Below are 26989 nucleotides of genomic sequence, written 5' to 3' on the forward strand. Positions count from 1 at the left end.
ACTAAGCCCAAAAAAAACATCCTTTTAAGTGGTCCCAATTGGAGTATAATTAATAGATTCAAAAGTATATATTCAGCATTTTTCCGAGACCAATTCCATTTTAGAAAGAGTCAATTCAACTAACCAATCGGGACCAGCTCCAATGGCAGAACTATGACTTCAAATCACAAGCTAGCTGTGGACCACTGATTATTCACAATTTCTACTCCTCCTTGAGGTTGTCTTCCTTAATTAGCGCGCACTTAGGTCAAGTAATTACTTGGCATATGTGAAGGAAAAATTCTAAAATCAATTTAATGGACTAATAATAGTAAATATGTAAATGTATATTAAAAGGTATAAACAGTACATAAAAATATGTATTTTTAATCTTCTGGTGAATTGACAATAATAAGACCGATACGTGAAAAGGAGCCTACAAGTATCCACCCGATTAGTTGGAAAGAATTCTGGAACACCGTGAGGAAAGTTAGGTGTTAAGAAAAGGTCCCCACTCCCCACAATAAGGGAAAAAGGCTCCCACAACTAATGGGAAGCACCTGGATGGGAACTTGGGCCGTGTTAATAGCTTAATTATTTTGCACTTTTTTTTTTTGGGTTGGGGGGTGGGGAGGTGGCGTGTACACAATTATTTTGCACTTTCAATAGGAGTACTATTTTATTTGACTTTTGGAATAAATAATTAAGATCTAATCAAACAAGCTCATTGAAATTTGGTAAACTTTAGACAAATTACCCTCTTAAAAATGGTGCATGTCACAAGCAAGTCACACTATTAATTAATCAAAAGTGCTACACATATAATGGTCGTGTAAAACACAACATACAACCAATCTTTGGCCATTCATTGTCATAATAAATGGTCAGGATTCACTAGAATTCTTCCCCATAAAAGTTAGACTGTTCTTTGGAAGAGTTTTTCTAAAATCTAGACCGTTCAAATATATCTAGACAGTCAAAATTACGCACACAACCAACACAACGGTAGTACAAGTAGCATTTTTGTTAATTAAAATATTTAGCAACGCGTAGATTTCCATTTTCTCCCTCAATTCTCACGTGATCTTCTCTTACCTCTCTATCAATGTCAACAGTTTATAAAGCTCGAAAAATCAAAAACTTGTCGGCAGTGGAAAACATGTACTTATTTTTTATAATGAAAATTTATTTCTTGGGTTATTTGTTTCTCATAGGACGACACTATCCTTTATTGCACCAAGAATTTAATTTTTGGGTCCTAGATCTGGGTTTTTGCTCTTGAATCCGGCCGGCTTGGGCGACGATTTTTAAGCTCTCCAACGGAGACAGTAAAAGTGTCAAGATGCAGCCACTGGCACACGATAATTAATGCGGTGGGACCAGATTCAGTGACGACCATCCACCCACCTCCACAAGCGAGAGTAATGGGTCCGGCATCGAGATTGAACCACTTTTCTTGTATTTTTGTAAAACATTTCTTCAAGTAAGCACTCAATTCTCTACTCCCACATACTAAAGGTCCACACGGCCGACCGCGTCACACTAATTATTATTATTTTTTTAGTGAGATTCTATTAAAATAGTTAATTTAATATCGAGCAAGTTGACCCTTTATTAGATCTCTCTTAGTATTTTTTAATATGCAACGTTTGATGCATGTACGATTTCAACTATAATATATATTTTGGCATCTTACCCATTGCATGGAAAGTTCACTTCTTAACTGTATACCCTTTAAATTTCTTTTCCTTGTCTCCACTCCTACAAATAGACCTCCAAACACTCCATTTCTCCACACCAATCCACTCTTTCTCCGCCTCTACACATTCAAACTACTCTCTCTCTCTCTCTCTCTCTCTCTCTCTCTCTCTCTCTCTCTCTCTCTCAGAAGATAGACACTCTCCCTCTCTTGCTTGGTGATGGGGATAGAAGGAGTAGAGAAGAGGTATGCTCTACTGCTGGCATGTAAGGACTCAGAGTACGTGAAGGAGGTGTACGGAGGGTACTTCAAGGTGTTTGTGGCAACATTTGGGGAGGAAGGGGAGAGGTGGGATTTGTTCAGGGTTGTCGAAGGCGAATTCCCGGAGATGAACGAGCTCGAAAACTATGATGGGTTTGTGGTCAGTGGAAGCCCTTTCGATGCTTATGGGAACGAGTATTGGATTCTCAAGCTTTGCTTTCTCTTGCAAACCTTGGACGCCATGAGAAAGAAAGTCCTTGGTATTTGCTTTGGTCACCAGGTACGAGACTATTCGGTATCGTTTTTGTTTTCTTTTTTTTATTTGTATTTTCATATAATTTGTTTTTGGGTAATTTTTACGAAAACCCATTTTTTTTAGAAAACAAGAACTAACCTCGTATCGTTGTTGCATAGTATTTTTCGATTCTTAGAAAATCCCGAAACATCTGTTTTGGCCATCTGTTTTCCATTAATTTTCATGAAAATGACCGTTTTTTTGGAAAAGAAATATTAAAATTGTGTTTTCATTTGTAAAACAAATTAATAGTATCCAATAACAACAGCCGTTTTTTATTATTATTTTGCGTTGATAAGGATAGCATGAATGATGAGAAATGATTTTTAATTTTTTAATTTTTTAATTTTTTAATTTTTTTTGTGAATCATGTTTATATGTAGGTTTTGTGCAGAGCATTGGGAGGAAAAGTTGGGAAGGCTGGGAGTGGTTGGGACATTGGGCTAAGAAAAGTGAGAATTGTGAAAGACTTCTCCCCATGTGCCTTCCTTGATGACTTGGACGATTTCCCACCAGCCCTTTCTATCATCGAATGCCACCAAGATGAGGTTTCTCTCTCCTCCCTCTTTCTCTCTCCAAACTTACATTTATTTATTGTCATGTGTCTGAATCAAGACGCAAAATATGTTAAGATTCTAATATACTCTCTCTAACCCATAGCTTTAAATTGGAGACTCTAAGACCCCGTTCATTCGAGGTTTTAGGTTTTGGGTTTTAATCATTACCCTTTTTTTCTTCGGTCATTATTTCATTTTTCTTTTTATTCTTTCTAATCATTACCCCTATTTTCAATCATTACTATATTTCTATTTATTCTTATTACCTATAAATCTAAATTCAAAATCCCAAAACGAACGGAGTAAGTTTTTTTTTTAAGGCTCATGTGGTGTTTTGCCATCTCCAATAAACCTTCATCTCCAACTTAATTTGATGTCAAATTAAAAGTATTTTAAAGTACAAAACACATACATTTTGAATTTCAACATGCCAAGAACTAGATTTAGGGTGAGGAGACGAATTTGAGGAGATGGTGTGGAGCTGAATCCACGTTGAATTTGACACTCCACTTGAAATTATTAGAGTTGGATCAAAGGAGGATGTCAAATTAATTTCCCGTTTCTACATCAGATAAAATTTGAAGTCATGGGTTGAAAATGCACGCTAACATGTCAAATATAAGAAGCTAATAAGCAATGCTACTTAACGAGCCCTATAAACAGTGCTTTTTGGGGGGACTAAAATTCTATCACTAATGCAATTACAAATTTTCATAAAACACAGGTTTGGGAAGTGCCAGTGGGGGCTGAAGTGATAGCAATTTCAGACAAAACAGGAGTTGAGATGTTCACTATCGGAGACCACATCCTGGGTATCCAAGGTCACCCTGAGTACACCAAAGACATTCTTAACAATCTCATCGATCGCCTTCTCAACACTTCCTGCATAGAGGTAACCATTTTTATTTTTTTTTCTTTTTGTGTTTTTTCCATTTATGAATTTGTATTAGAAATTTTTGGATGCCGAACGGGTACTCGTCGGCAATCCCATTCGCGAGAGGGAAAATAGAGGGAATAAATCTGAACCGTCCAAAACATGTTTGAATGGCTGGGATCAGGGCCGGATCTGAGATTTTGGAGGCCTAAGACGATCTTCGAAAGTGAGGCCCTTAATAATTGTAAACGAAAATCAAATAAAAAGTCGATCACATTGAATAATTTTGATTTGGATATAGTATTTGTTTGTAATGAGAAGTACCGGTGTAGTAGCGTTTAAGGGGAAAAAAGATGCATATACATCTACCACACTGAATAATTTTGAAGGGCCTCAGAGATTTTTGGCGATCCTAGACCTTTTACTCCTCATTTTTGTTTTTTTTGTTTTCTTTTTTCCTACATTTCGTGTTCCATTTTTCTAGGCCATTGGGGCTTAAGTATAAAATGTCTTCTTGGGTTTGAAATTGGGCCCTAAAACAACACATATATAGTCTTAAAAATAAATGGAGGCCTCTTTTTTGACATTTTTTGGGGCTTAAGGCCCACGCCTCTTGGGCCTTAGCCCAGAACCGACAGTGACTGGGATCATCGATAGGGCACCACGTGTGTGTGGTACCTGCCGGCACTCAAAAATATTCTCAATTTGTATGTATATAATTTCGACCACAGATCCAGGAAGGGTGAGTCTCAAAACAATTATTAAAGTTTGGGAGATGGGATAGAACCGAAAGTTACGTGAAAATGAGATGACAACCAACTAACCGACTAGCGCGAGAAAATTTTCAATGCAACGGTTATTTGCAACGCCTCTTTCCGTTTCTGTTCTTTCTTGCTTAATTTTTTAGACTAATGTTCGGTAATTTAATTAATTACAGAAAGGATTCGCCGACGATGCAAGGTCGAAATTGCAGATAGCCGAACCGGACCGGAAATGCTGGGAAAGGATTTGCAAGATGTTTCTCAAGGGGAGATAGAACAACTTATTTTTTCCTCGCGCCGGGTTCCTAATTTTTCTTTTTCGATTCGACTACTCGAAGATGAGTTGTATTTTTTTGCCAAAAAAAGTTCATAATAGCGTATATTAGGATCTGATAGTGAAGTTATCAAAATGTATGAGCTAGCCTATGTACTGACTTTAGAAATGTGGAGAGAAATTGATCAAATCCGGGAAACTTCACTTTGTTTTTCCTTGAAGAAGATCGCAGTCGTTGATATAGAGAAGATCCGAGAATCGCGCCGAGCACCTTACTTAATCCAATAACTCCGCAAACAAACCCGAAAAGACTACTTAAGCGGGAAACTTCACTTTCAAGGACCACGTTTTTGGGCCAAGTTGGAAATGAGACACAAACTTCACTTTGAAGTATTTGCGGACTTGAATAAGCCACGAGAATCTTGGTATATCAACCATCGAAGGATAGCCGCAGTGGGCCAGTTAGCTGAGGTTTCAATGATGGATAATTGGATTTCATCGAGAAAAAATAATTATGGAAAATTGGGTGGCGAAAGGACTTGATGTTCGCAAAATGTGCGTGGATGATATATATTGGATAAATTTTATAGCAGAGTAGTATTTGACTTAATTCGGAAAATGGAGTTGATATCTTATTTGACGTTGTCTAACCAAATCAAACCGAGCTTTGTGTTCAAGTCAATTGGAACATAACTTTCATTAATTGGGGATTGGTTATTAAGATTTGTCATTATTATATATATCATAAAACTTCTTTTAAGGGCGCCTTTACCGTATTAAAGTGAGGACGCCTCTTTCCCGTTCAATTTGCGATGATTCGAGCCGTTCAATGTGTTCAGAACGTGATTTTAAGGGTACTCGCGCTGAAATCAGCAAAAAAATGACTGGCAATGGCTTCATCCGAGTATTTTTTGTTTGTTTTTTATCAAACGGTTCAAATAAAAATTGCTCAGATGAAGCGCTTTCCGGTCTTCTTTTTTTTTGCTGATTTTACGTGGGTACCCTTAAAATCACGTTCTGAACACATTGAGCGGCTTGGATCATCGAAATTTGATTGGAAAAGGAGAGAAAAAGGGACGTCCGCAACTTAACTAAAATAAGTGCGCCCTTGTGAGAAGCAAACTGTTATAGTACAGATCAGCACATATGAGCACAAGGATTATGGGTAGTACTTAAGATGATAGATAAGGGTTATTTCGTCTTCATATTACTAACTGATTGGAGAAGGTGAAATGAATATCTTGCAAATTGTGGGTCCTTTCATTTTGCTCTCGCTTTAAATGGGTCTCCGCTAGTGGACGGTAGAATTGATCTCCCAGATTTAATCGATACGTGTATAAATTGATTCGGATACCCGGTTATAAACAAAATAATACTTAGCATATAATGCATCCAAGTAGGTATCTCCAAATAGCTAGTTTAACTAATGCAAAAAGTAATTTTTTTTTTCTTCTAAAAAATGGTTATTTCTCAAAATACTTGAGTAAAAGTAAAAAGAATTTATTTTTCCAAATCCTCTCGTTGAGACAAATCGATAACCCAAAAAAATTTGACGCAAAATTAACAAATGCAAAAAAAATCAAATAAGGACAAAATTCTCATATTTAAGTTAAGCTCATAAGAATGCAACCTAAAAGTGAGTTGAATAATTTTGAGTTGTTATACATTTGTTGGGCTATGACTTAAATCCGAACATTCTAGAGCACAGCTGGATTCTCCAGTTGATTGGATGGTCATGATTATGCTATTTCAATCAGCCCAGCCCTGCCTTTATACTGAGCGGAAAGGAAATATTACTGAGAAGAATATGACTTTCATATATCTTAGCCGTCACCATACCTAATTGTGAGAAAATGAACAAGGAGGGAAAGATGTAGACATCGGGGTCAGAATTTGCTCTCAACACCAAATAATTATGTGCAGGAGATTTTGTCCATGGCACATACGTCAGGACCGGAATTAAAGTCTCATCACGTCATCACGTGTTATGAGTACAAAAGAGTATGTTAATTAGCTCCAACAAGCGGTTATATATGGAGATTTGAACGCAAACATTGAGCTAAAAACTTCCAAGTATTTACACATTAAACCAACCACTTTATCGTTCAAGGAGTTGATCAGAGGCAATTAGCTACCCTACCCTAACCTAACAGCTCCAACTGACAACCACCCAACTAACTGATAATTACTCTTTGTAAGCACTCCTCATTCTTAGAGTTGGGGTGCCAGCGATCATGTCACGACATAGTTTGGGTGGTGTTGATGGGCCACACTCGACGTTGATACTGCGATTCAAACCGTTCATATGAAGATACACGTTGATTGCCTAGAGCATTCACCAAAAGAATTCAATTAATAGGATTTTGTTATCTATGTGAATTGATCGCATTCGTTCTGTAGAAAACGAACGACCAATATAGTTTTAACCATTGATCGCGTTTTTCTTTTTTTAGGAAAAAAAACACACAAACGAATTGTTTAACTTAGATCACCTAACTCGAGAAAGTACCAAGCTATTAAGGAAATATCAAGAGTAGTGGATCCCGATTAAGATACAAGTACCGCATTTCTTCTATGCCCATAAACTTTTACGAAATTCCCTAAGAGCATGTACACCAGTGTGGAAGTAAATTACCTATGAACAGTTAACAATATTAGTTTTAGTTATCAACTTTTTTATTTGCCCCTACACCAACCGTGTCTATTTTGCCTAATTTCAATTAAAATATATATTTTTTTCACTCCACCCCTTCTACAGTCCCTCCTCTTTCCCTTGCCCGAAAACCCACCACTCCATGGCCATGGCCGTTCCCTGCGCACCATCCGCTCCAACCTCTACCGCACCCGCTCCTTCCCGTCGACCAACCCCCCTAATCAACCAATTTCTATCTCGAAATCGATTTTGTTCCTGATTTTAGGAGCCCAATCGAGTGTGTTCAAGTTCAATTTGTTGCTGCGAGCTTCGGTTTGTCGATTGTTGTTGTTGGGTGTTGTTTGTATCTACCTGAAATCACCCAATAATTACACCCCGGAAATGATCAATCATCAAACAAGAACTTGAAAACCCAGAACAAAAAAAGAGCAAATAAAAAAAAACCCACAACTTACTTCAACCTGGTACCGAATGATTCATGAAAACCCTTGAGCTTTTTGTTGAAAACATTATGGGTTTTGAGCGATTTCTTCATACTCAGCTTCAGCAGGAGGATAAGATTTCTTGTATTCGGGATTGGAGGAGTTGGGTTGCCCGCAGATGAAAAGGAGAAGTGAAGAACGGAAGAGAGAGAGAGGAGGAGGAGGAGGAGGAGGAGAGAGAATCAATAATTGTTTAAAGGATGGCTATGAACAGTTCCTCAGTAATAATACCGAACCATTCTATCAAAGCTATTTTACCTTTGGTTTTTGCTAATCTGGTGCAGGTCACTTTTGTAGCTTTCCCTCTCTATTTTACCTAATATTCCCTGTATAATTAGACTGGTGTACATGCCCTAATATGGAAGTCAATTTGGCTTATGACCAAATCAAAACCCTTTAACAAAAGTCAAAATTCTCCGTGAGAAAAGAAAGAAAAAGAAAAGATACTCAGAACATTGAATACTTCAAATCAACTGGAAGTCAAAATTTTGTCTGTTGATCTGTTCTACCAATTATTCAACTAGCAGAGGCCATTAAGAGCATCCGCAACGGTAATAATCAAAATATGTCATGTCAGCATTTGATTATCCATTTATTCCATAATCAAACTTAACAACCTTAACTTCTACATTAATTATTTTTGCATTCCTAACAAAAAAAAAACCCCACAATACACAATGCACATCTGTCCAATCGCAAATGAGTTCGAATCATTTATCCGACCACACCAAATTATATGTCTCGATAAAACGATTCCAATGTGGGGTCTTTTTGAGTTATTGAGTTTGGGTTATTGGTAAAAGTTGTTCGGTTTGGTTATGGAACGGGTGGAATTTGATTATTTGCTAAAAGACTTATAACTTTGTTTATTATATAATGTGGGGTGTTTTTTAAGCATTATTAAATTTGCTTATCTACACCCATTTACTTATTACAATGAATATGCTCTAACAGGCCCGATAAATAGAAGTTTTCTCTATCTAGTCTCGGGTTTGAAAACCTTGTAAAAGTGATATCAATTTCTATGTAGCAATGCATATAGATTTTGTCGAAACTTTTTTTAATAACTCTGTTGTCCGGAATTTTATCCAAACTTTCATTGCCCCCATATTATTGGATGGTGAGATTAATTAGGCTTCTAGGGAGCACTCGAAGTGCACACAAACTCTGACCGGGGACCTTGATTAGTATTTAAGAAAAGGTCAGCTAGTTTGAATTAGCGTTCTTTACAATCTGCACAGCGGCAGGTCAAATGCCATATGTTCGTTCAATGCCGGGTGGATACCACATGGTGTCCACTCGGTACATCCGAGCTATACAATGCAATTTTGAACGGCTCAGATTTAAAAAGAGAAAAAGAAGAGAGAAGAGAAGGGATGAGAGGAGAGAGAAGATTTTAATTTGAACCGTCTAAAAGTACATCGGACGGCTCGGTAAATTGATTGTATATATAATTGCAGATAATTATTGGTAATTCAATTTTTTCCTGTATAATACGTTTCATTTTTTCGATCACGTCTTTCATGTTTTTTTTTTATGTTTCTTTTTTTTAATGTAAGTAACTTGTCTTTCATTTTACTCCATCTAAATTCTTAGTAGCTAATCACTTTTAGCTTTTATAAACAAATTCTTCCACTGTAGCTTTTCAACGTTTATCCGTCTGAAATCCACCACACAAATATATACACATATGTGACCTGTTTGTTTGTTTTGGAAAGTAGAATATTCATCTTGATTATAACAAAATCAAATGGGCGTTGCACACCCTCTTGCCTTAATATTGCTCCCACTCGGCCAAAATCCTGACCCTACCACTGAATACAGTACGCATGAATCATTATACAGCAATTACATGTAAGAAGGGTATTTTGGCCCTTTGCCTCTTTTGTGTTCACTATTAAGAGGAATGTATTACAAAAAAACTAAGCTTCCTGAAATAAATTGCTCTCAGGAATTGCAGTTTGTTGATTTCTAAGCAAGCAGGTGATGATTGGTGTTCTCCGGCGTTTCGAACCCCAACAAATGTTGATCTTATCGATCTTTCTTTTAGTCCCGAGAAAACCTTGACAGTTTGGAGCAGCACAATGACAGATGACTTCAGGCCCGAATTGCACAAATCTACAAAGGCAAATATCACACAACTCTTATTCTTCCTCTGCAACATATGTTCCTCTGCAACTCCAGTTATAGGACACAATGAATTATAGAAACAGCTAAACCCTGTTGATCTATACATCTACTTCTCAACCAGTTACGAATTTAAGAGCAAAAACCATGTAAACCATAACAGAAATCGCAGGCCAAGATCTTTCTACGAATATCTTGGAACTAAACACTCATATGACTCATATCTAAGGAGAGAAGGCAACATGTAGTGAGCCGGAATGGCAGACCGTACCCATATTCTATTTAGACGGGCCTGTCAAACCAGGAAGGCCATCAGCCCAGTAGCTGAACCCAGGCAGCTGAAGGGCCATTCGGCCTGTCACGTAGTGGGCAGGGCAAAGTGTTGGGCTAAGGCGCTTGAGGCCAAACGCTACAAGATGATGTGCCACATCATGGCCAGGTGGCTCTGTTCAGCCACATCACACTTACCTACATGGCGTTCAGCAATCGTCATGCATGACGTCAAAGCGCAAGGCGGTTATTTGTGACGTCATAAGGTATGGATAGGTCATTAGCTAGATTCTCTTGTGGACATGATTTATAATAAATACATGTGATAAAAGAGAAACCCCTATTTTTGGTTTCTCTTGTGTGCAATAGACTCTTTATCCTCCCTGATTTTCTTTCTTCTACACTGATGATTTTTTGACACAGCAACCTCCACGACCATGTCGATAAGGTGGCATATAAGGATCAAATATATCAAATGCCATATTTTCTCTACATGCACATCGCGCATGCCCCATTACTTCTACCACAACACAATGAACTAATTAGAGGGATAAAAACGAGAAAATACACAACACTGTATGACCAACAAACAATAATAACTGGAGAGCAAAATTAGAGCATACCGGTAATCATATGTTAATGGTTCGCCAATTTTAATAGATCTACCAGCAAAGACACCAACACGTGTTTCACCCTCAACTTGCCTTCAGAAAGAACAAATATTATTGTCAAAACTTATTGATAAAAAAATGTTTTATGCCTCGACTGCAATAGACAGGCTAAATAGATACAATAAACTCACAAGAGAATGCAGATAGCAAGTCATTTAGGCTCACAGTAAATCTGTTACCAAAACCAGCAAGGTGACACTGTAAGGTCATTGTCAATCATCCAGAAAATGACATGAGACCGACAACCCATTTCAACGGTAATCCAATCTAGACTCACAAAAGTATTACAGTGAAAATGACATGAGACCGACAACCCATTTCAATGGTAGTCCAATCTAGACTCACAAAAGTACGACACTGTAAGGTCATATAAAACCAGGTTGCATTTCAATACTTATAGCATGGTAATACCTGTACAATGGAGTTAAGACCACCGGGAACTGGAAATGTGGTCGGATGAAGAATTGCAAATAGATAAGAAATGGTGGAACCATGGAACACAAAAAAAACACCCTTACTAAAGTGAGAAGCCAATGTCTTGTAAAAGATTTTATTGTTAAGCTATAGCTGACATCCATCTCCGAGAAAGAATAGGGTCCCCAAACAATTGATCTTCAAAAGTAGTTGTGAAGTTGTTAATACTAACCATTTTTCCAGCTTACAGTTGGGATCACAACTATGATTTAGAAAGCGAGAAGAATTCCCCTTGAAGGTTGCATCAATTGTGAAGTCTTTTCGAATTTCACACATGTAGAAATTCTGGACACCTCTGTACTTCATGTCCCAAAGCCTTTGTTCACACATAGCATCATCAATAACTGCCGCACAGATCAACATTTCAAGGCTCACAGAAGAACGACAAAAATTTAAATTTCAGCTTCAAAAGAATATCAGTAGCATTTCGTATTATCTGCAGTTCCGAATAAAATGGAAAAACATAAAAAGTGTGAACCAAAGGATTTTGTATCTGGTGAAGTTGAAGATACATAGTCAAGCCCTCGTGGATCTAAAGTTTGAAAATGATCTATACCAGAAGAGAACTATAGTACAGTTTGCCTAGTGAATGAGGGGCTCCCTTACAAAGCAGAATGCCGAGATTTAGTTTCACTGCTGCAAGCTGCAGCTTCACCTTGCAATGTTTCCTTCTCAGTTAATACCACTTATCAATGTTCTAAAAATTGCTAGGCGCTAGTCAAGCAGAAGAGGGCTTGCCTAGCGCCGAGGTGCCGACTAGTCAGCCGCCTAGCCGGGGACTACTCAGCCAACTTTTAGAACACTGCCACTTACTTTAAGTAAAAGCCAAGGTCCTCTGAAAAAAGCCAAGCCCGAAGTGAATTCATAACTTCACACAGGGCTTGAGTCGCCCACCCTTGTCAAAGTACTCGATTTGTGGCCAAAACAATGAACTCTTGGGTGCTTTAGTTATGAAAACTATCACGTACATATCTAGTACATTAAACATGGAGAAAGAAAAAAGTGTAGAAGAATCCTGACGACCAAATGAACAGTACAGAAAGTGAAGGAAAAAAAAAGAAAGAAAGACATGCATTGCATCTTTGACATTTTGGAAGCCTATACTAGCATGTTGTCAGGGGAAGGGGGAGATGATGCAGGGGATTGAATTGTTGACCCAACATGAGAGTCAAAGCCCATCCACTGGGACTGCTTTGGCTCCAGAAATGGCAACTCAGTATATCAAGCAAGAGTGAACAACGAAAGTGAAAGCATGATGCAGTGGTTAATGCCACATGGATACCTAAACGCTTATTAGATGAAAAAGGAGAGAAATTGAGATGCAAGACCATGAACATCTTAACCAAACTGAAGTAACTGAGGACGTGCTTATTCAACTATTACAGGAAACTTTGGGTTATGCTGATGTATCTTGAAATACCAGGTAAAGAAGGTACCTTCCCCAATATACTCTATGACAAAATCACCTTGATTTATGCATTCACCTGCCTCTACTCCCCAACCGCAAAATTCCGTCTGGGAAAAAATTCAAGCATGCCATTAATGAGATTAATTTACCCTATTCAAAAACTTTACAATGACAATTAATGTGATTATGGAGAATAGTTTATACCTTCACAATTTTGACTTTCTTCTCTTTGCGAAATGGTCTGTTTGTACACATTTCTGAGCAACGACAAGCCTTTGAGCAGCTTATACATTGAACCCTATTGGTGATGATATATGACATAAGACTCTCTATAACCCAAAAGACTTGAGGTTCATGTAAAATAATGTCAATATATGAGTTCATAAAACATAAATCGACCATAAAGGTCAAAAACCAAACAAATTACAGAAGAAAGGTTAAAGTACTAAACATAAAATGTGATAGAGTACTAGTGCCCTGGGATGGGTCTGTACCGCCATGTACTCTTCTGCTATCGCCTATCGCAATAAGATGATATGACTTTCAGATGCAATTACTGCTATTCTTAATGTAGTATTTATGTAGAACCGGCATTGTGTTGTAACACCTGTCCTGTCACCAGTCTAGATTCAAGAAAAAACTCATAGTTGCTTCATATTTTTTTCAAAGTTGTTATCAGTGATTTTATTGGATAGTTTAACCATATGCAGTCCGTATGTAGATTAGAAACAGCCATGGGACTAGGAAATCATCATCCAAATTTAAAAATTAAAGTAGTGGTCGATATCATTAAGATGATTCCTGAAAGGAACTAAACTTTAAGTAATCATTGACAGATGTGAATAATGGTCAAGTACGCGAATTTTGATAAGAGTCCCTATGTAATATTTTTTCCTTTCATCAAAAAAATAATAATAATAAAAGTGGACTTTTGAATCCTAATTTTTTAAGATGTAAAGGTCCCAAGAAACTAACTAGCAGAACAACTATTGCATAGATTACCAAATGTACTTCTCCAAGGAGACAAACTTTGGATGACTGTTAAATTTACATTACCTGCAAACACAGTCTTCAGAGCATTGAGTAGAATTGCAATGCGTGCAACCAATGTCCCCATCAACATCATTGCGCTTTTTCTTGATAAGGTACACATCTAATTCAGTCAAGGACAACAATATGGGAGAAAATAATACATACTCAATCTGAAGAAAATAAATTTAACCATCAAACTGTAGCAAAACCAATAGGCCCCATGCCAGATGTGAGAGAAACTCAATGCTTTTTCAGATCAAGCATAGTTAAAGGACTAATGTTGATATTGATCAAAGACAGCACGCTTTGGATACTGCGCCTGATGTGCACATATGGAGGTGGCTCCAGTCTAGTCTCCATCGCGTCTCTCCAAGTAAAGTCAATCTTGAACTCCTCTTCAATGTATGGTAGAGGCAAACGATAAAATATTTCCTAAATTTGAGCGATGAAAAAGTTAGCTTTTGCATCCAGGCATCAGTACCTTAAATTATGGAAGTAGAATAGTTGGTACTTGGTACCATTTTGTAGTTCATTTTCTCTACTCTGGTTGTCAAAAAATTTTGGAAAATGAAACAAAGAAGTTATATTTTTTTTCAGTTGGATACATTCTGGACACTCTAGGACACGTTGGGAACATTCCAAGGACATGTTCAAGGACACGTGAAGGACACATTAAGAAGTTAAAATGCAATCATGAAACTGGGCTCAAACTGAAAGTTTCCGTGGAGGTTTAATCACATTTTTTTGTATTTTGAAAGTGTGAGTACTATTTGTGTTTCTTATCTTAATACGATGGACATAATTTTGTCAATAGCATAATAATTCCTAGAAACACTAGAATATAAATACATGTTGTTGGCTTGTCTGTAACATGTTTGCGTCCTAATTATTTGAGATATGATGTCTCCGCTTGTCCTTTTTGTGTCCATGTCTTGTGTCCATATCCATGTTTCTTAAGTTACCTCCCTTCATACTCCGCTTCTCTGGCTACTTCTCGCCCCACTAGTTACCAAAGATGTTTTCTTGCTTTGGTTATAGAAACGTGTAAGCATACCAACCGTGTAATTTTGTTTGTTGAAGAGAAAAAAGTGAATATGTTTCTCTTATTTCTGCATACAAAAAGCAAAAACCTGGATTTGTTGTCAATCGCCAGTACGACTTGAAGGAAGTAGCAGTTATGCGTAAGAAAAGATGTTTCGTACGGGGATTAAACTTGAAATTCAAATACAACTGCTGATTAAATTCTGTAGGTTAAGTTATTTAATTTTGATATTTAAAGTAAAAGCAAAAAATAGCAATTTCCTCAAGCATTTTAATCTATACGTTGAAAAACAAATAGTGTCAGATTACTAAAACTCTGACCTCTATGCTGCTTGTTGGGGCTGCATGCTGCTCATTCAACAAGATAGATTAGTCCTGTCAGCCACTAGAATCAATAAAAGATGCGAAAAACGATAAACAAAAGAGAGATATGCAGTATCAAAGCTACAAGTAAGTGGCCATTGTGAACAGCGATTGGTTCTTCTGATCATGACCTCAAATACAAAGTTCAGCCAGTCATGAAGCAACCAGCAAGAGAACTTTTAAAATCACTAACCAATAATCATTTAATTGTTCAAAAGCAAAAGCTTGAGATAACAAACCTTGAACGTGTTGCCACAAGTAAATGACTAAATGCTTGAACTAATGCATAAGAATTAAGAAGCAATAATGCTTCATATGAAGAAAAAAAAAACCCTCAGCATTACGCTAATAAAAAGTGGCAGGGCAATTTCCATGATATAAAACAGTAACTACGAGAGTAAAATCCAGAAACTATCTAAGACAAAGAAAAACCATTCTGGTGAAGGAAAGAAGAGATTGACCTTCTCCAACCGCCAATCATCAGGATGTCGCCAGCAAACAGCTCGGCCAGGTTGATTATTCAGATGAACAACACCCTCTGGAAATGCAGCACACTTGTCATGTGATGCTACCATGCATCGGACACAACGCCAGAAGGACTTCTGTTTGCATAAGTAGCATGCCTATAGGAGAAAGATGTCAATGCGAGTGATACATCACAACATTAAAAGCACAGCAGTCGCAAAACATGGATTCACATTCAGAAACAATATAGGAAGGAACTTCATATGATGACCACAAAGAAACTTTATCACATAGACATAACTTGATGGAAACAGTATAACCACTTAAATTAGCAGTAATAAAATTCACTACAAGTTTTGACAAAAAAATTGACGATCAACCAAAAAGAGGACACATCAATAAGAATAACCCTGAAACAATAACCAATCAAGGCAGGAGCAAGCAATTTTGACAAAAAATTGAGGTCACAACATTCAAGCAGTACATGAACAAAGCAAACGCCGTGACTAGATAATGGAGCCTAAAAACTACAAGTAAAAGCTAGAAGCGGAATGGAGAGAACTTACATGCTGAAGACATGTAACTCTCTTCAAAGAGGATGACCAACATTTTTCTCTTGCACATGATGAGTGGAAAACAGCTTGACAACCATTAACGGAGCATAACACTTCCTCCCCAGGATGGATTGACAGTTGGCAAACCCGACACTCAACCTGCAATAGATTAACAACAACTTTCACGCACCATATTGTCAGCCCGAAACTGACCTACAACATAGAACAACGAAGTTTAAATAGGGATTAACACTGACTGGAAATGGATCTCTACTACGTAAGCATTGATGTAGAAAAATATAACAGAAAACATGGTACATAACAATTTCAATCTTAACACTTCTGCTATCCACGAGCCCGAGTTTGACGACAACATTCATGAAATTCACTTAATTCACTTCAGCATGAAATCCCCAACATTCAGAAGTATTCATCCAGCGTATGGGACATCTAAAAGCAGGCTTTTATGTTGTATTTGTTAAAAAGAGTTTGACTTTTTGCCAACCTGATTCCCGAGTTAAGCATTTTTTGCTTTCCTACTTCTTTACAAAGAACTGGGGGTAATAGGTTGGCTTTTAGCTTATCTGTTGGGGTTGTTTTAGGTGGATTTCAGCTACAATAGAGAAGTCGAACACGTGAACTTGTTGTTGCCCTTCCAAACTCTGTTAAACAAACGACCTGGGCAAGTGGCCTAGTGGTCATGTCGTGTAGTACCAGGTTCAAGCTTATGGAACACATTGGCACCCTAAGTTGAAATCAAACTAACCCATTAACCCTCAACCCACATCCAAAAAAAAACCTTCTTGAACAGATGTAAGACTTTCTTCTTCAAAAACAGAGTAACCCACAAAAAATTTAACATTTTTCAGCATTACACGACTTCATTGCCAAACAATACGTCACAAAGATTTCAAAAGACCATCAATGGGAAATAAGAATTTACCAGCCGCGGCGCGCCCATGAGGAACGGAAGGAAGCATTTCCGCTCAGCCACTCCAGACTCAACCTTATTTTCTACCCATGCCTTCACATAATCATCTAAACACTTATTATTATTTTCCACCGTCATCTTGCCGACTCCTCTGGTCTTCCTCGAAACCCTAACCTCATTCCCATTGCTCACTGGAAGGGGCAAATCGCAATCACCCTCTATGACTAGGGTTTTGACCGGTTTTGGGGTCATAGGGCTGGACGAATCGCGTTGATCGGAGACCGGTTTGAGGGTAGGGGTGAGAGGGAGAGGTAGGGGAGGGGAGTTGAAGAGAATGCCCAGGTCAGGCATTGTCGATTGGAAACCCTAGAAGCCCCTTTTAGTAGTTAGGGCTGGAGATAGGGCTGATTTGGGTTTCGGTACTTCAATCGCACTGAGAGAGAGAGAGAGAGAGAGAGAGAGAGAGAGAGAGAGAGAGAGAGAGAGAGAGGGAACGTTCGTGATGCACTGTACTGACTACTGAGAGAAATTAGGAGAGAGAGAAAGAGAGAGTGAAATGGGAGATCTCATTAAGGGCGCGCTTTGGCGGGAAAGATGAAATTTGTAGTTGCAGAGGCGCGGTGACGAAATTACTACTAACGTTCTCTCCGTAAACGGGACCAGGGGTACTGTAGTGCCCTGTACTGTACGTGTAGTGCAATCAATTTGGCCGTTCATTTCGGCAATGAACGGCTAGAATTTTCATTCGAATAATTGACGGTTAAGATTGGTAAGAGCTCGGATTAAATCCAAGTCATCTGTGCTGAGATGGATAGCCAGATGGGTTCACTACAACCCTTCCTATTCCCCATAAGTGAGCCAAGTTTTGTTAAGCTCGAGTTCGGCTCTTAATGAACTGAGCCACTAACGAATTGCGGTTAGTCATTTACAAAACAAGTTTCTTTAATCAAACTGAACCTCCTTAACGAGCCGAGCTTTTATCGAACAAGCTGAGCTTCACTCGACTCATTTACTATAAACGAGTTAAAAATTCGAGCTCGAGCTCGGTTAGTTTTACAGCCCTAGTGCTTTTGGGACACCTAAGACATGGTGTTTCGGGCCACATTTTCACTGCACGTTGTTGTGGTACCTAAGACTATATATGTGGAGTCCACATTAATGTGCGAAGAAAAATGAAAATAAGACTACATGTAGCACCACGTGGCCTCTTAAGACGAGTAATTATTCAATGCTTTGAGGCACCGCCGTATAGTGTTTTAGGGCCCTTCAGCACTACACGGATATGAGATTCGCCCACATTGTCATGAGTCCTGCATGAATGTGTAATTCTGAAGGTCCAAGGATACATATGGTGGTACCTTAGAGCAGCAGTGGTTCTAGAGTTTTAGTTTAACTGTACCAAAAACATTAAAAAAAAAAAAAAGAGAGATTTATATACAAAGCTCTATATGAAATGAATTTTTTTTATTATGATTGAAAATGAATTATGCTTAAATTATTTTGTTTTGTTGAGTTATATTATGTATGTACTCACAAATTGAAGTGAATTTTTCTTTTTACTTTGACTGCTCATGGACTAGTGTCGACAATATGAAAAAGTATGAAAGAAAAATCAGATTATAAATAAAAAAAAATACAAAATTTAAGTGCATTTTTCGAGTCCAGGGGTGGAGCCGCCCCTGCCCAAGAGCATTGGATGATTTTTCTCTCTAAATATTAGAGGCATATGGGACATTAGTTACATCTTCTCTGGAACATGTTTCTCTTGTCGTTCATCATCGCCATGACTTGTAAATAATTGACAGAGTGATCTTTCATGTCGAATATCTGATTCAATAGAGATTCCAAAGAAAATTTGGCGATTTTCTGGACTTGAGTTTCAGTAGCAATTTTAGGGTTTTCTGGACCTAAGTTTCACTGGGGTGAAATTTGGTTGGTCTGATAATTTTCCAGGCTGCTAATGTAATTTTATGTTTCAAGGGGGTGGCTTCCATTCTTTGGAATATACAAGTTTCTTGAAAATTTGGGAAGATGAAACTGTGTTGTTTGAGCTCTCTATAGTGGCGGCATTTTTTGAAATTCTATTGTTGGACTGAGCTTTGGAATGGTTAATTTACACATTTACAATGATAATTGTCTGTGCTATATATGGCTTGAAGCCAGTGGTCTGCTTGGGTGTTACAGGTGGTATCAGAGCCATCCATGTGCACGACCATGTGGGCCTTGGAGTTTGGTTTGATTTGGTTGTTGGTTTGATTTGTATTGGTGATTATAATGCTCAACCCCTCGCGAGGGCGCGAGGCTATAAAGTTGGGGAGATTGTAACACCCCGTCCCACATCGGAAGTCTACATGGATGATCTTGGGCATATAATAAATCTTGTGGGCTACTACTAGTACCTTGTGCTTAAGCTTTTGGGCCATGTGGTGTGGCTTGTGGATCAAAATCAAGGTATTGGGCCAATGGTCTGCTTGGGGTGTTACAAGTGGTATCAGAACCATCCATGTGCACGACCATGTGGGCCTTGGAGTTTGGTTTGATTTGGTTGTTAGTTTGATTTGTATTGGTGATTATAGTGCTCAACCCCTCGCGAGGGCGCGAGACTATAAAGTTGGGGAGATTGTAACACCCCGTCCCACATCGAAAGTCTACATGGATGATCTTGGGCATATAATAAATCTTGTGGGCTACTACTAATACCTTGTGCTTAAGCTTTTGGGCCATGTGGTGTGGCTTGTGGATCAAAATTAGGGTACTGGGCCAGTGGTCTGCTCGGGGCGTTACAAGTGGTATCAGAGCCATCCATGTGCACGACCATGTGGGCCTTGGAGTTTGGTTTGATTTGGTTGTTAGTTTGATTTGTATTGGTGATTATAGTACTCAACCTCGCGAGGCTATAAAGTTGGGGAGATTGTAACACCCCGTCCCACATCGGAAGTCTACATGGATGATCTTAGGCATATAACAAACCTTGTGGGCTACTACTAGTAGTACCTTGTGCTTAAGCTTTTGGGCCATGTGGTGTAGCTTGTGGATCAAAATCAAGTTACTGGACCAGTGATCTGCTTGGGGTGTTACAGCTGCAATGAAATTTGTTTGTTTTAGGAATCTCTTAATGTTAAATTGACCTGCGTAGGAGTAATGGAGTACTAATTGTTTGGCTTAAAAATGCAATGTCATGGTACTTTCTGTGCAATATTTCTCTAGCTAGAATGCTAGGAGAAGCTAGGTGTGAAGTCACTAAAAATGGTGCAACAACAGTTACCCCCGTCCCAACTGACCTACTAACTATTTGTCTAACTACGTGGCTCAAAAGTTATCAAGTTAAAACACAACCAAATCCCACTCCCCCACTTAACGCCCCAGGGCCAAAACAAGATGGATACCACACCCGCATTTTATATTAACGAAAAAGATAATCATAGCTCTAATAGCAATAATCAATTTCCGGCTTGTCGTGATCAATCGGACTAAAAGTTGGCTTCGCCTCCAGAGTCCCACTTGTTGGCCGGAATGAAGCCAGGAAATACTACAAGAGCATATGTCCAAAACAAAAAATATATATTAGAGCATGGGGGACCTAGCTTATTTGTCGTGTAGCTAGTGATGCTTGAAGAGATAAATGGTGCTCTGTGTATTAGAGCATCCGTGCACTACGAGCAGGGCCGGCCCAAGGTATTTAAGTGTTTAAGGCCTGTTCTAAGAATGGTGCCATTATTTGTCATGTAGCTAGTGATGCTTGAAGAGATAAATGGTGCTCTGTATATTAGAGCATCCATGCACTACGAGCAGGGCCGGCCCAAGGCATTTAAGTGTCTAAGGCTTGTTCTAAGAATGGTGCCATAAACACTTGACAATTTTTACGGGAAAAAAAAAAATCAGAGAAAGCCAAAACTATAGTATTAAATCCACTTTGCCAATTGAGTATTTTCTCTGTCGATGTGGGACAAACAAGTTGCAAAATAAAGCCTCCCACCTATAGTCTCACATCATTAGTTGAAGGAAACAATGAAGGTAAGAATCTTTTGTAAGTTAAAAGTCCTACTGCCTCGGTATTAATGTTTAAGAGACTAGGCCTTGCTTCTGAAACTTGGGCTGAACATTTCCTAAAAAGAGTCCTATCCAATCCAAATACTAAAAAAATTTGAGGTGCCCCAAAAATTAGACATCTTGGAGATGCTGAAGGCCCAGGCCTTGTGGGTCTTGTGCCTGGGCTTGGTGTGACTACGAGGAATTTAAAATAACTTTTTACATATTAAAGTGCCTCCACATAGCTAAATTTAGAGTTCATTTCACTTAGTTGAGGTGTAGTTAGGCAATAAACTCACGTGAAGTATTATGGGCTATATAGCTAAAAGTCTAATTAGTTACAAAAATTAAAATAATGAATTAATTTGTTGAAGGTCCACGCTTGCATGGCTAGAACGTAACACTTTAACATTAGCTAAATTTAGCTCATATATTAACATATACAAAATTGAGGTGGGACACGTCTTTGTACAATCTGAATTCTCCACTGTTGACAAGTTGAATGCGAACAAATTAAAATACCATGGGTCCATAAAACATTGCACAGGTCTAAGCTTCGTGCTTATCTGCAATATTGCATCAGTCCTTTTTATTTTTATTTTTATCTCCTTATTGTTTTGTTACTATTGGGATTCAAGGCTCGGTTTGGTTTGGTTTGATTTATTGTTTTGTTACTACAGTTGTATTATGCCCCCCGCCAGTGAATGGTGTTGAGGTGTGTGTATGATGGATCCATTGATTCATATTCTCATCAAAATTTTGTGGTTGCCCTAAATTGCGCGTGCGGGCAACCCTAGATTGCGCACGCGGGCAACCGATCACAAGTATAAATTTATACAAATTTAACTTCTTCATGTAGAAACTTTATATCTATCTCAAAATCAATTGGCAATGAGTGGAGAGATCTCAAATGTTATTAAGTAATCACTCATTCCACTCCCAAGCAATGTGAGACTCTATTTTCTTAACATCTCCCCTCACGTGTAGCCGCGTTTGAGTTCTGTCACGTGTGACCACTTTTGGGTCATATCATCGTGCAGCATTTTTTTGCTGGCCTGTCATCGTGAGGTGTGGATTGTGAATTTTATAAAATGTGGGGTGGAACGGGCCCCGCTCTGATACCATGTATAAACTTTATGTCCATCTCAAAACCAATTGGCAAAGAGTGGAGAGGTCCCAAATGTTATTAAATAATCACTCATTCCACTCCCAAGCAACGTGTTTCTACATGATATCAGAGCGGGGCCCGTTCCACCCCACATTTTATAAAATTCACAATCCACACCCACAATAACAAACCAGCAAAAAAAGGCTGCACGATGATAGGATCCAAAGTGGCCACACGTGACAGAACTCAAACGCGGCTGCACGTGAAGGGGGATGTTAAGAAAATAGAGTCCCACATTGCTTGGGTGTGGAATGGGTGATCACTTAATAACATTTGGGACCTCTCCACTCTTTGCCAATTGATTTTGAGATGGACATAAAGTTTCTACACAGTGTAGGTTGATCTCCACATTATGCTACCCTAGCAGTTTAGAGCCTGTTTGTTCACTGAATTAAATAAGAATGGTGGCTACATAGTCCATGAGATTAACTAATCCGGATGTATATGCCTACCAAACACAGGACCAGCTACTTCCAGATTAAGCAAATAATCTATCCAACCATGTACGTGCAGCAAACAATAGGCTCTAAGGGCTCGTTTGGATGCCACACTATGAAGGGGTATTTGTAACGCCCCCAATTTTGGGTACGTTAAAGAAGGCAATTTCATTGAAAATCTAAATAGAGTCTAGCTGAATATTACAACATAATTCTCTCAAGAGTACTTTATTAAACAAAAGGAGGGTAGACTAGGGTTCCTATCTACTGCTCCGCCTCTTCTTCCATTCTGGCCAGCGCCTCGGCTCCGAAAACTTCCAAGGTATAATGTTCACCCTGTCCATCTATGAGGTCTGACATATTATACCGGCGTCGCCACCAATATAATATGTCAGGGTCACCAAAGGTAACACCGTGAGCTTACAAAAGCTCAATAGAGTAAACCCTACCCACTAACTCATAACTTACAAACAGTAATCATATACGATGAATAGTAACAACCACACATCCACATTCACTATTCAAGTATCGTTGGTGTCCATATTTTTCTGTGTTTCTCCTACGCAATTTATCGTAGACCGTGTCTCCATTTTCACTTTTCATAACCAAATCAACATTTTCAAAATCCGTTTTTAACACACCCAACCTCGGTTCCGCCGTTTCGGGTTCCCGAGTATCCTCACAATGGTTCCGCCGCACCGGGTTCCCATTGGCACACATTTGCATTGGCTCCTCTCCGCGGATAACCAAGCCACACACCCAACCTCGGTTCTGCCGTTCCGGGTTCCCGAGTATCCTCACAATGGTTCCGCCGTCCCGGGTTTCCATTGGCACACAAACACACACCACACAATGGGTTACCATGTCCGGCCACATTGCGGTTTCCAAAATATTTTACCCTTTCAAAACACGCCTTTTCGTTAACCACACCTTAGGTGTCATGTTTCTAACTTTTTCGATTTCCGTGTCACGTTTTCATGCATAGATTCCGCGGTAGGACTTTTCACAAAAAAAAATAAGCATAAATCATTCATTGAAACTACACTAGCAAGATCATGTTGGGGATTCGAACGTCCAAACCCACAAGCAAACGCACACAATCGAAGAACAAATCAAGAACAGAAAACAATATAAAGTAAGAAAAGAACAAGACACAGAGATTACGTGGTTCCGACTTAAGCTGATTGCTTAATCGTACGTCCACGGGGTGCTGGGGTGTTTCACTATGATGAAAATATGTCAGAGTTACAAAAAAGAGGCAGCCCTAGCTTTGCTTTTATATGTGCAAACAAGCTAATACTAGAAAACCCTAAAAAACGCTAAAACCTGCGTTGGGCGGGACCCAAAACCTTCCGGGTCATTTTTACTGCGACTCTAAAATTGTCTTCACATCTCAACAATCTCCCACTTGAAGACATGATTAGACATCCAGCCAATCATCAACTATCATTAACACCACCAGCACCCAGCCTCCCACTCAAGCTTGGAGACCCACAGAAGCTGAACAAGACTTCAGCTTCTCCACAGTAACCACCTTCGTAAACATGTCTGCCGGATTATCCCTTGTGTGAATCTTCTCCAAAGTGAACTGCCCATCCTCCAATAAAGAGCGAATAAAGTGATACTTTATGTCAATATGCTTGGTCCTCGAATGAAAAGCTGCGTTCTTTGCCAGATGTATTGCACTCTGACTATCGCTAAACAATTTGCAATTGTCCTGTTCCTTACCCAACTCTTTCATGAAGCTCCTTAGCCATACCATCTCCTTGCATGCCTCCGTGGCTGCAACATACTCCGCCTCTGTTGTGGAAATAGTCACTATTTTCTGTAGCCGCGAGACCCAATCAACTGCTGCACTCCCCAGTGTAAAAACATACCCAGTAGTGCTCTTCCTGCTGTCAATGTCCCCTGCTAAATCCGAATCCACATATCCTTGCAAACAAATATCAGAACCTCCAAAACACAAAGCCAAATCAGAAGTACCTCTCAGATACCGCAAAATCCACTTGACTGCCTCCCAATGCTCCTTGCCTGGATTTGCCATAAACCTGCTGACAACTCCCACTGCTTGAGCAATGTCTGGCCTTGTGCTAACCATAGCATACATCAAGCTGCCTACCGCCGAGGCATATGGAACTTTGGCCATGTAGTTCTTTTCTTCATCAGTTACTGCCCCTTTTTCCCTTGAAAGCTTGAAGTGACTTGCCAACGGTGTGCTAACGGGCTTAGCACCTTCCATGTTGAACCTTTTGAGCACCTTTTCAACATATTCCTCCTGTGACAACTTCAACTTTCGGTTCACCCTGTCCCTACTGATTCGCATCCCAAGGATTTTCTTTGCAGAACCCAAATCCTTCATTGCAAACTCCCTGGACAGCTGTGCCTTGAGATTAGCAATCTCATCCATGCTTGAACCTGCAACAAGCATATCATCTACATACAACAAAAGTATGAGATACGATTTACCAAGCTTCTTAAAATAACAACAGTGATCCCCATGACATCTACTGAACCCCGTATTTGTCATAAAGGTATCAAACCTTTTATTCCACTGCCTAGGCGCCTGCTTCAACCCATACAGACTCCTTCGAAGCTTACATACCTGATCCTCTTTTCCATTGACAACAAAACCCTCTGGCTGATGCATATAAATATCCTCCTCCAAATCCCCATGAAGGAAAGCAGTTTTAACATCTAACTGCTCTAAGTGCAAATTCTCAACAGCCACAATATTAAGGACACATCTGATAGTACAAATCTTTACCACAGGAGAAAAGATTTCGGTGTAGTCAATACCTGGTTTCTGCTCAAAACCCTTTACTACCAACCTCGCCTTGTACCGTTTGCTCCCATCAGATTCTTCCTTAAGCCTGTATACCCATTTGTTGTGCAAAGCTCTCTTCCCCTTGGGCAACTGAACCAAGTCCCAAGTCTGGTTTGATGAGAGAGAATCCATCTCATCATCCATTGCTCGCTCCCACTCTCCCCTGGTCTCCACCTGTAATGCTTCCTTAAAACATTCTGGTTCACCACTATCAGTTAACAACAAATAGTGTAAAGCAGGAGAATAACGCATTGGTGGTTTAACGGTACGTGTAGACCTCCTGAGTGGAGGAGTCTGTGGATCTGCCTGTGGAGTAGGTTGTATATTAATATCCTGAGACTGTAAGACATTACTGTCAGGGATCCCCTCAAACTCTACAAAGTCTGAATTTTCTTTAGCCTCATCGGGTTGATTCTGTCTATTTCTATACAAAACAGACTCATTAAATACCACATCCATACTCCTGCGTGTTTTCCGATTTTCAAAATCATATAGCCTATACCCATAGCTATCAGTACCATAGCCTATGAACACGCACTTTCGAGACTTAGCATCAAGTTTACCCCTATCACTCGATTCAATATGCATATAGGCCATGCAACCAAATACTCGTAAATGAGATAAATTTACCTCTTTACCTGACCAAGTCTCCTCCGGCAATCCATTGTTCAAAGGAACTGAAGGTCCCCTGTTGATCAAATACGCCGCTGTATTTACTGCGTCAGCCCAGAATTGCTTAGGTAACCCAGCATGTAACCTCATGCTCCTTGCGCGCTCTAGGATCGTCCTATTCATGCGCTCAGCAACTCCATTCTGCCTTGGCTTCTTTGGGATCGTTTTCAACCTTCGAATCCCATTTGCAGCACAGTAAGCCTCAAACTCACCATCACAATACTCGCCGCCATTATCAGATTTCAGACACTTCAATTTCTTTCCTGTTTCATTCTCAACTAATGCTTTCCAATTCTTGAAAACACCAAACACATCAGATTTATGCTTGAGAAAATAAACCCATAATTTTCTAGTAGCATCATCAATGAAAGTAACAAAATAACATGAGCCACCAAGAGAAGATACCTGAGATGGTCCCCACACGTCTGTATGAACCAACTCCAACTTCTCTAATTTTAGAGTTTTTGCCACCTTTGTAAAGCTAACTTTCCTCTGTTTCCCGAAGATGCAATCCTCACAGAAGTCCAAGTCCAGCGACTTACAACCCGGCAATTTCCCTTTTGACAACATTACTTTCATCCCCTTTTCGCTCATGTGACCCAGCCTACGATGCCACGTAGTACAATTAACCACTGATGCTGCCACTGCGATGCTACAGTAAGTACCCGAAGATACATATAAGGTTCCT

General features: G+C 39.2%; 2 protein-coding genes and 1 long non-coding RNA gene across 5 annotated transcripts; 1 reads left to right on the forward strand and 2 right to left on the reverse strand.

Moving 5' to 3' along the window:
• The first annotated feature begins 1732 nt into the window (after nt 1-1732).
• LOC131325453 (gamma-glutamyl peptidase 3-like) lies at nt 1733-4890 on the forward strand. 2 transcript variants are annotated; one of them, XM_058357742.1, is made up of 4 exons: nt 1835-2219; nt 2618-2782; nt 3516-3683; nt 4603-4890. In XM_058357742.1, exons 1-4 carry the CDS (start codon nt 1899-1901, stop codon nt 4699-4701), a joined length of 753 nt encoding a protein of 250 aa, XP_058213725.1. In that variant the 5' UTR covers nt 1835-1898; the 3' UTR covers nt 4702-4890. The 2 variants fall into 2 exon arrangements, with proteins under 2 accessions (XP_058213719.1, XP_058213725.1); XM_058357736.1 differs by having other exon boundaries at nt 1733-2219; nt 3516-4890.
• Nucleotides 4891-7414: 2524 nt separating this feature from the next.
• Nucleotides 7415-7990, reverse strand: LOC131325463 (uncharacterized). Its single transcript, XR_009199716.1, has 2 exons — nt 7809-7990; nt 7415-7704 (listed from the first exon to the last, which is right to left on the reverse strand). It is a non-coding gene; the product is annotated as an uncharacterized LOC131325463 (long non-coding RNA).
• A 1588-nt stretch (nt 7991-9578) lies between these two features.
• Nucleotides 9579-17706, reverse strand: LOC131325466 (histone-lysine N-methyltransferase ASHR3). 2 transcript variants are annotated; one of them, XR_009199720.1, is made up of 12 exons: nt 17184-17706; nt 16253-16399; nt 15683-15844; nt 15180-15206; nt 14132-14249; nt 13842-13938; nt 12990-13083; nt 12814-12892; nt 11550-11721; nt 11035-11075; nt 10856-10936; nt 9895-9953 (listed from the first exon to the last, which is right to left on the reverse strand). XR_009199720.1 is itself a non-coding variant. In XM_058357759.1 (11 exons), the coding sequence occupies exons 1-11, from the start codon at nt 17520-17522 to the stop codon at nt 9758-9760; spliced, it is 1512 nt and encodes a 503-aa protein (XP_058213742.1). In that variant the 5' UTR covers nt 17523-17706; the 3' UTR covers nt 9579-9757. The 2 variants fall into 2 exon arrangements, 1 of the variants encoding a protein (XP_058213742.1); XM_058357759.1 differs by lacking the exon at nt 11035-11075 and having other exon boundaries at nt 9579-9953.
• Between the last annotated feature and the right edge of the window lie 9283 nt (nt 17707-26989).

Source organism: Rhododendron vialii, chromosome 1a, assembly GCF_030253575.1.
Source record: "Rhododendron vialii isolate Sample 1 chromosome 1a, ASM3025357v1".
Lineage (NCBI taxonomy): Eukaryota > Viridiplantae > Streptophyta > Magnoliopsida > Ericales > Ericaceae > Rhododendron > Rhododendron vialii.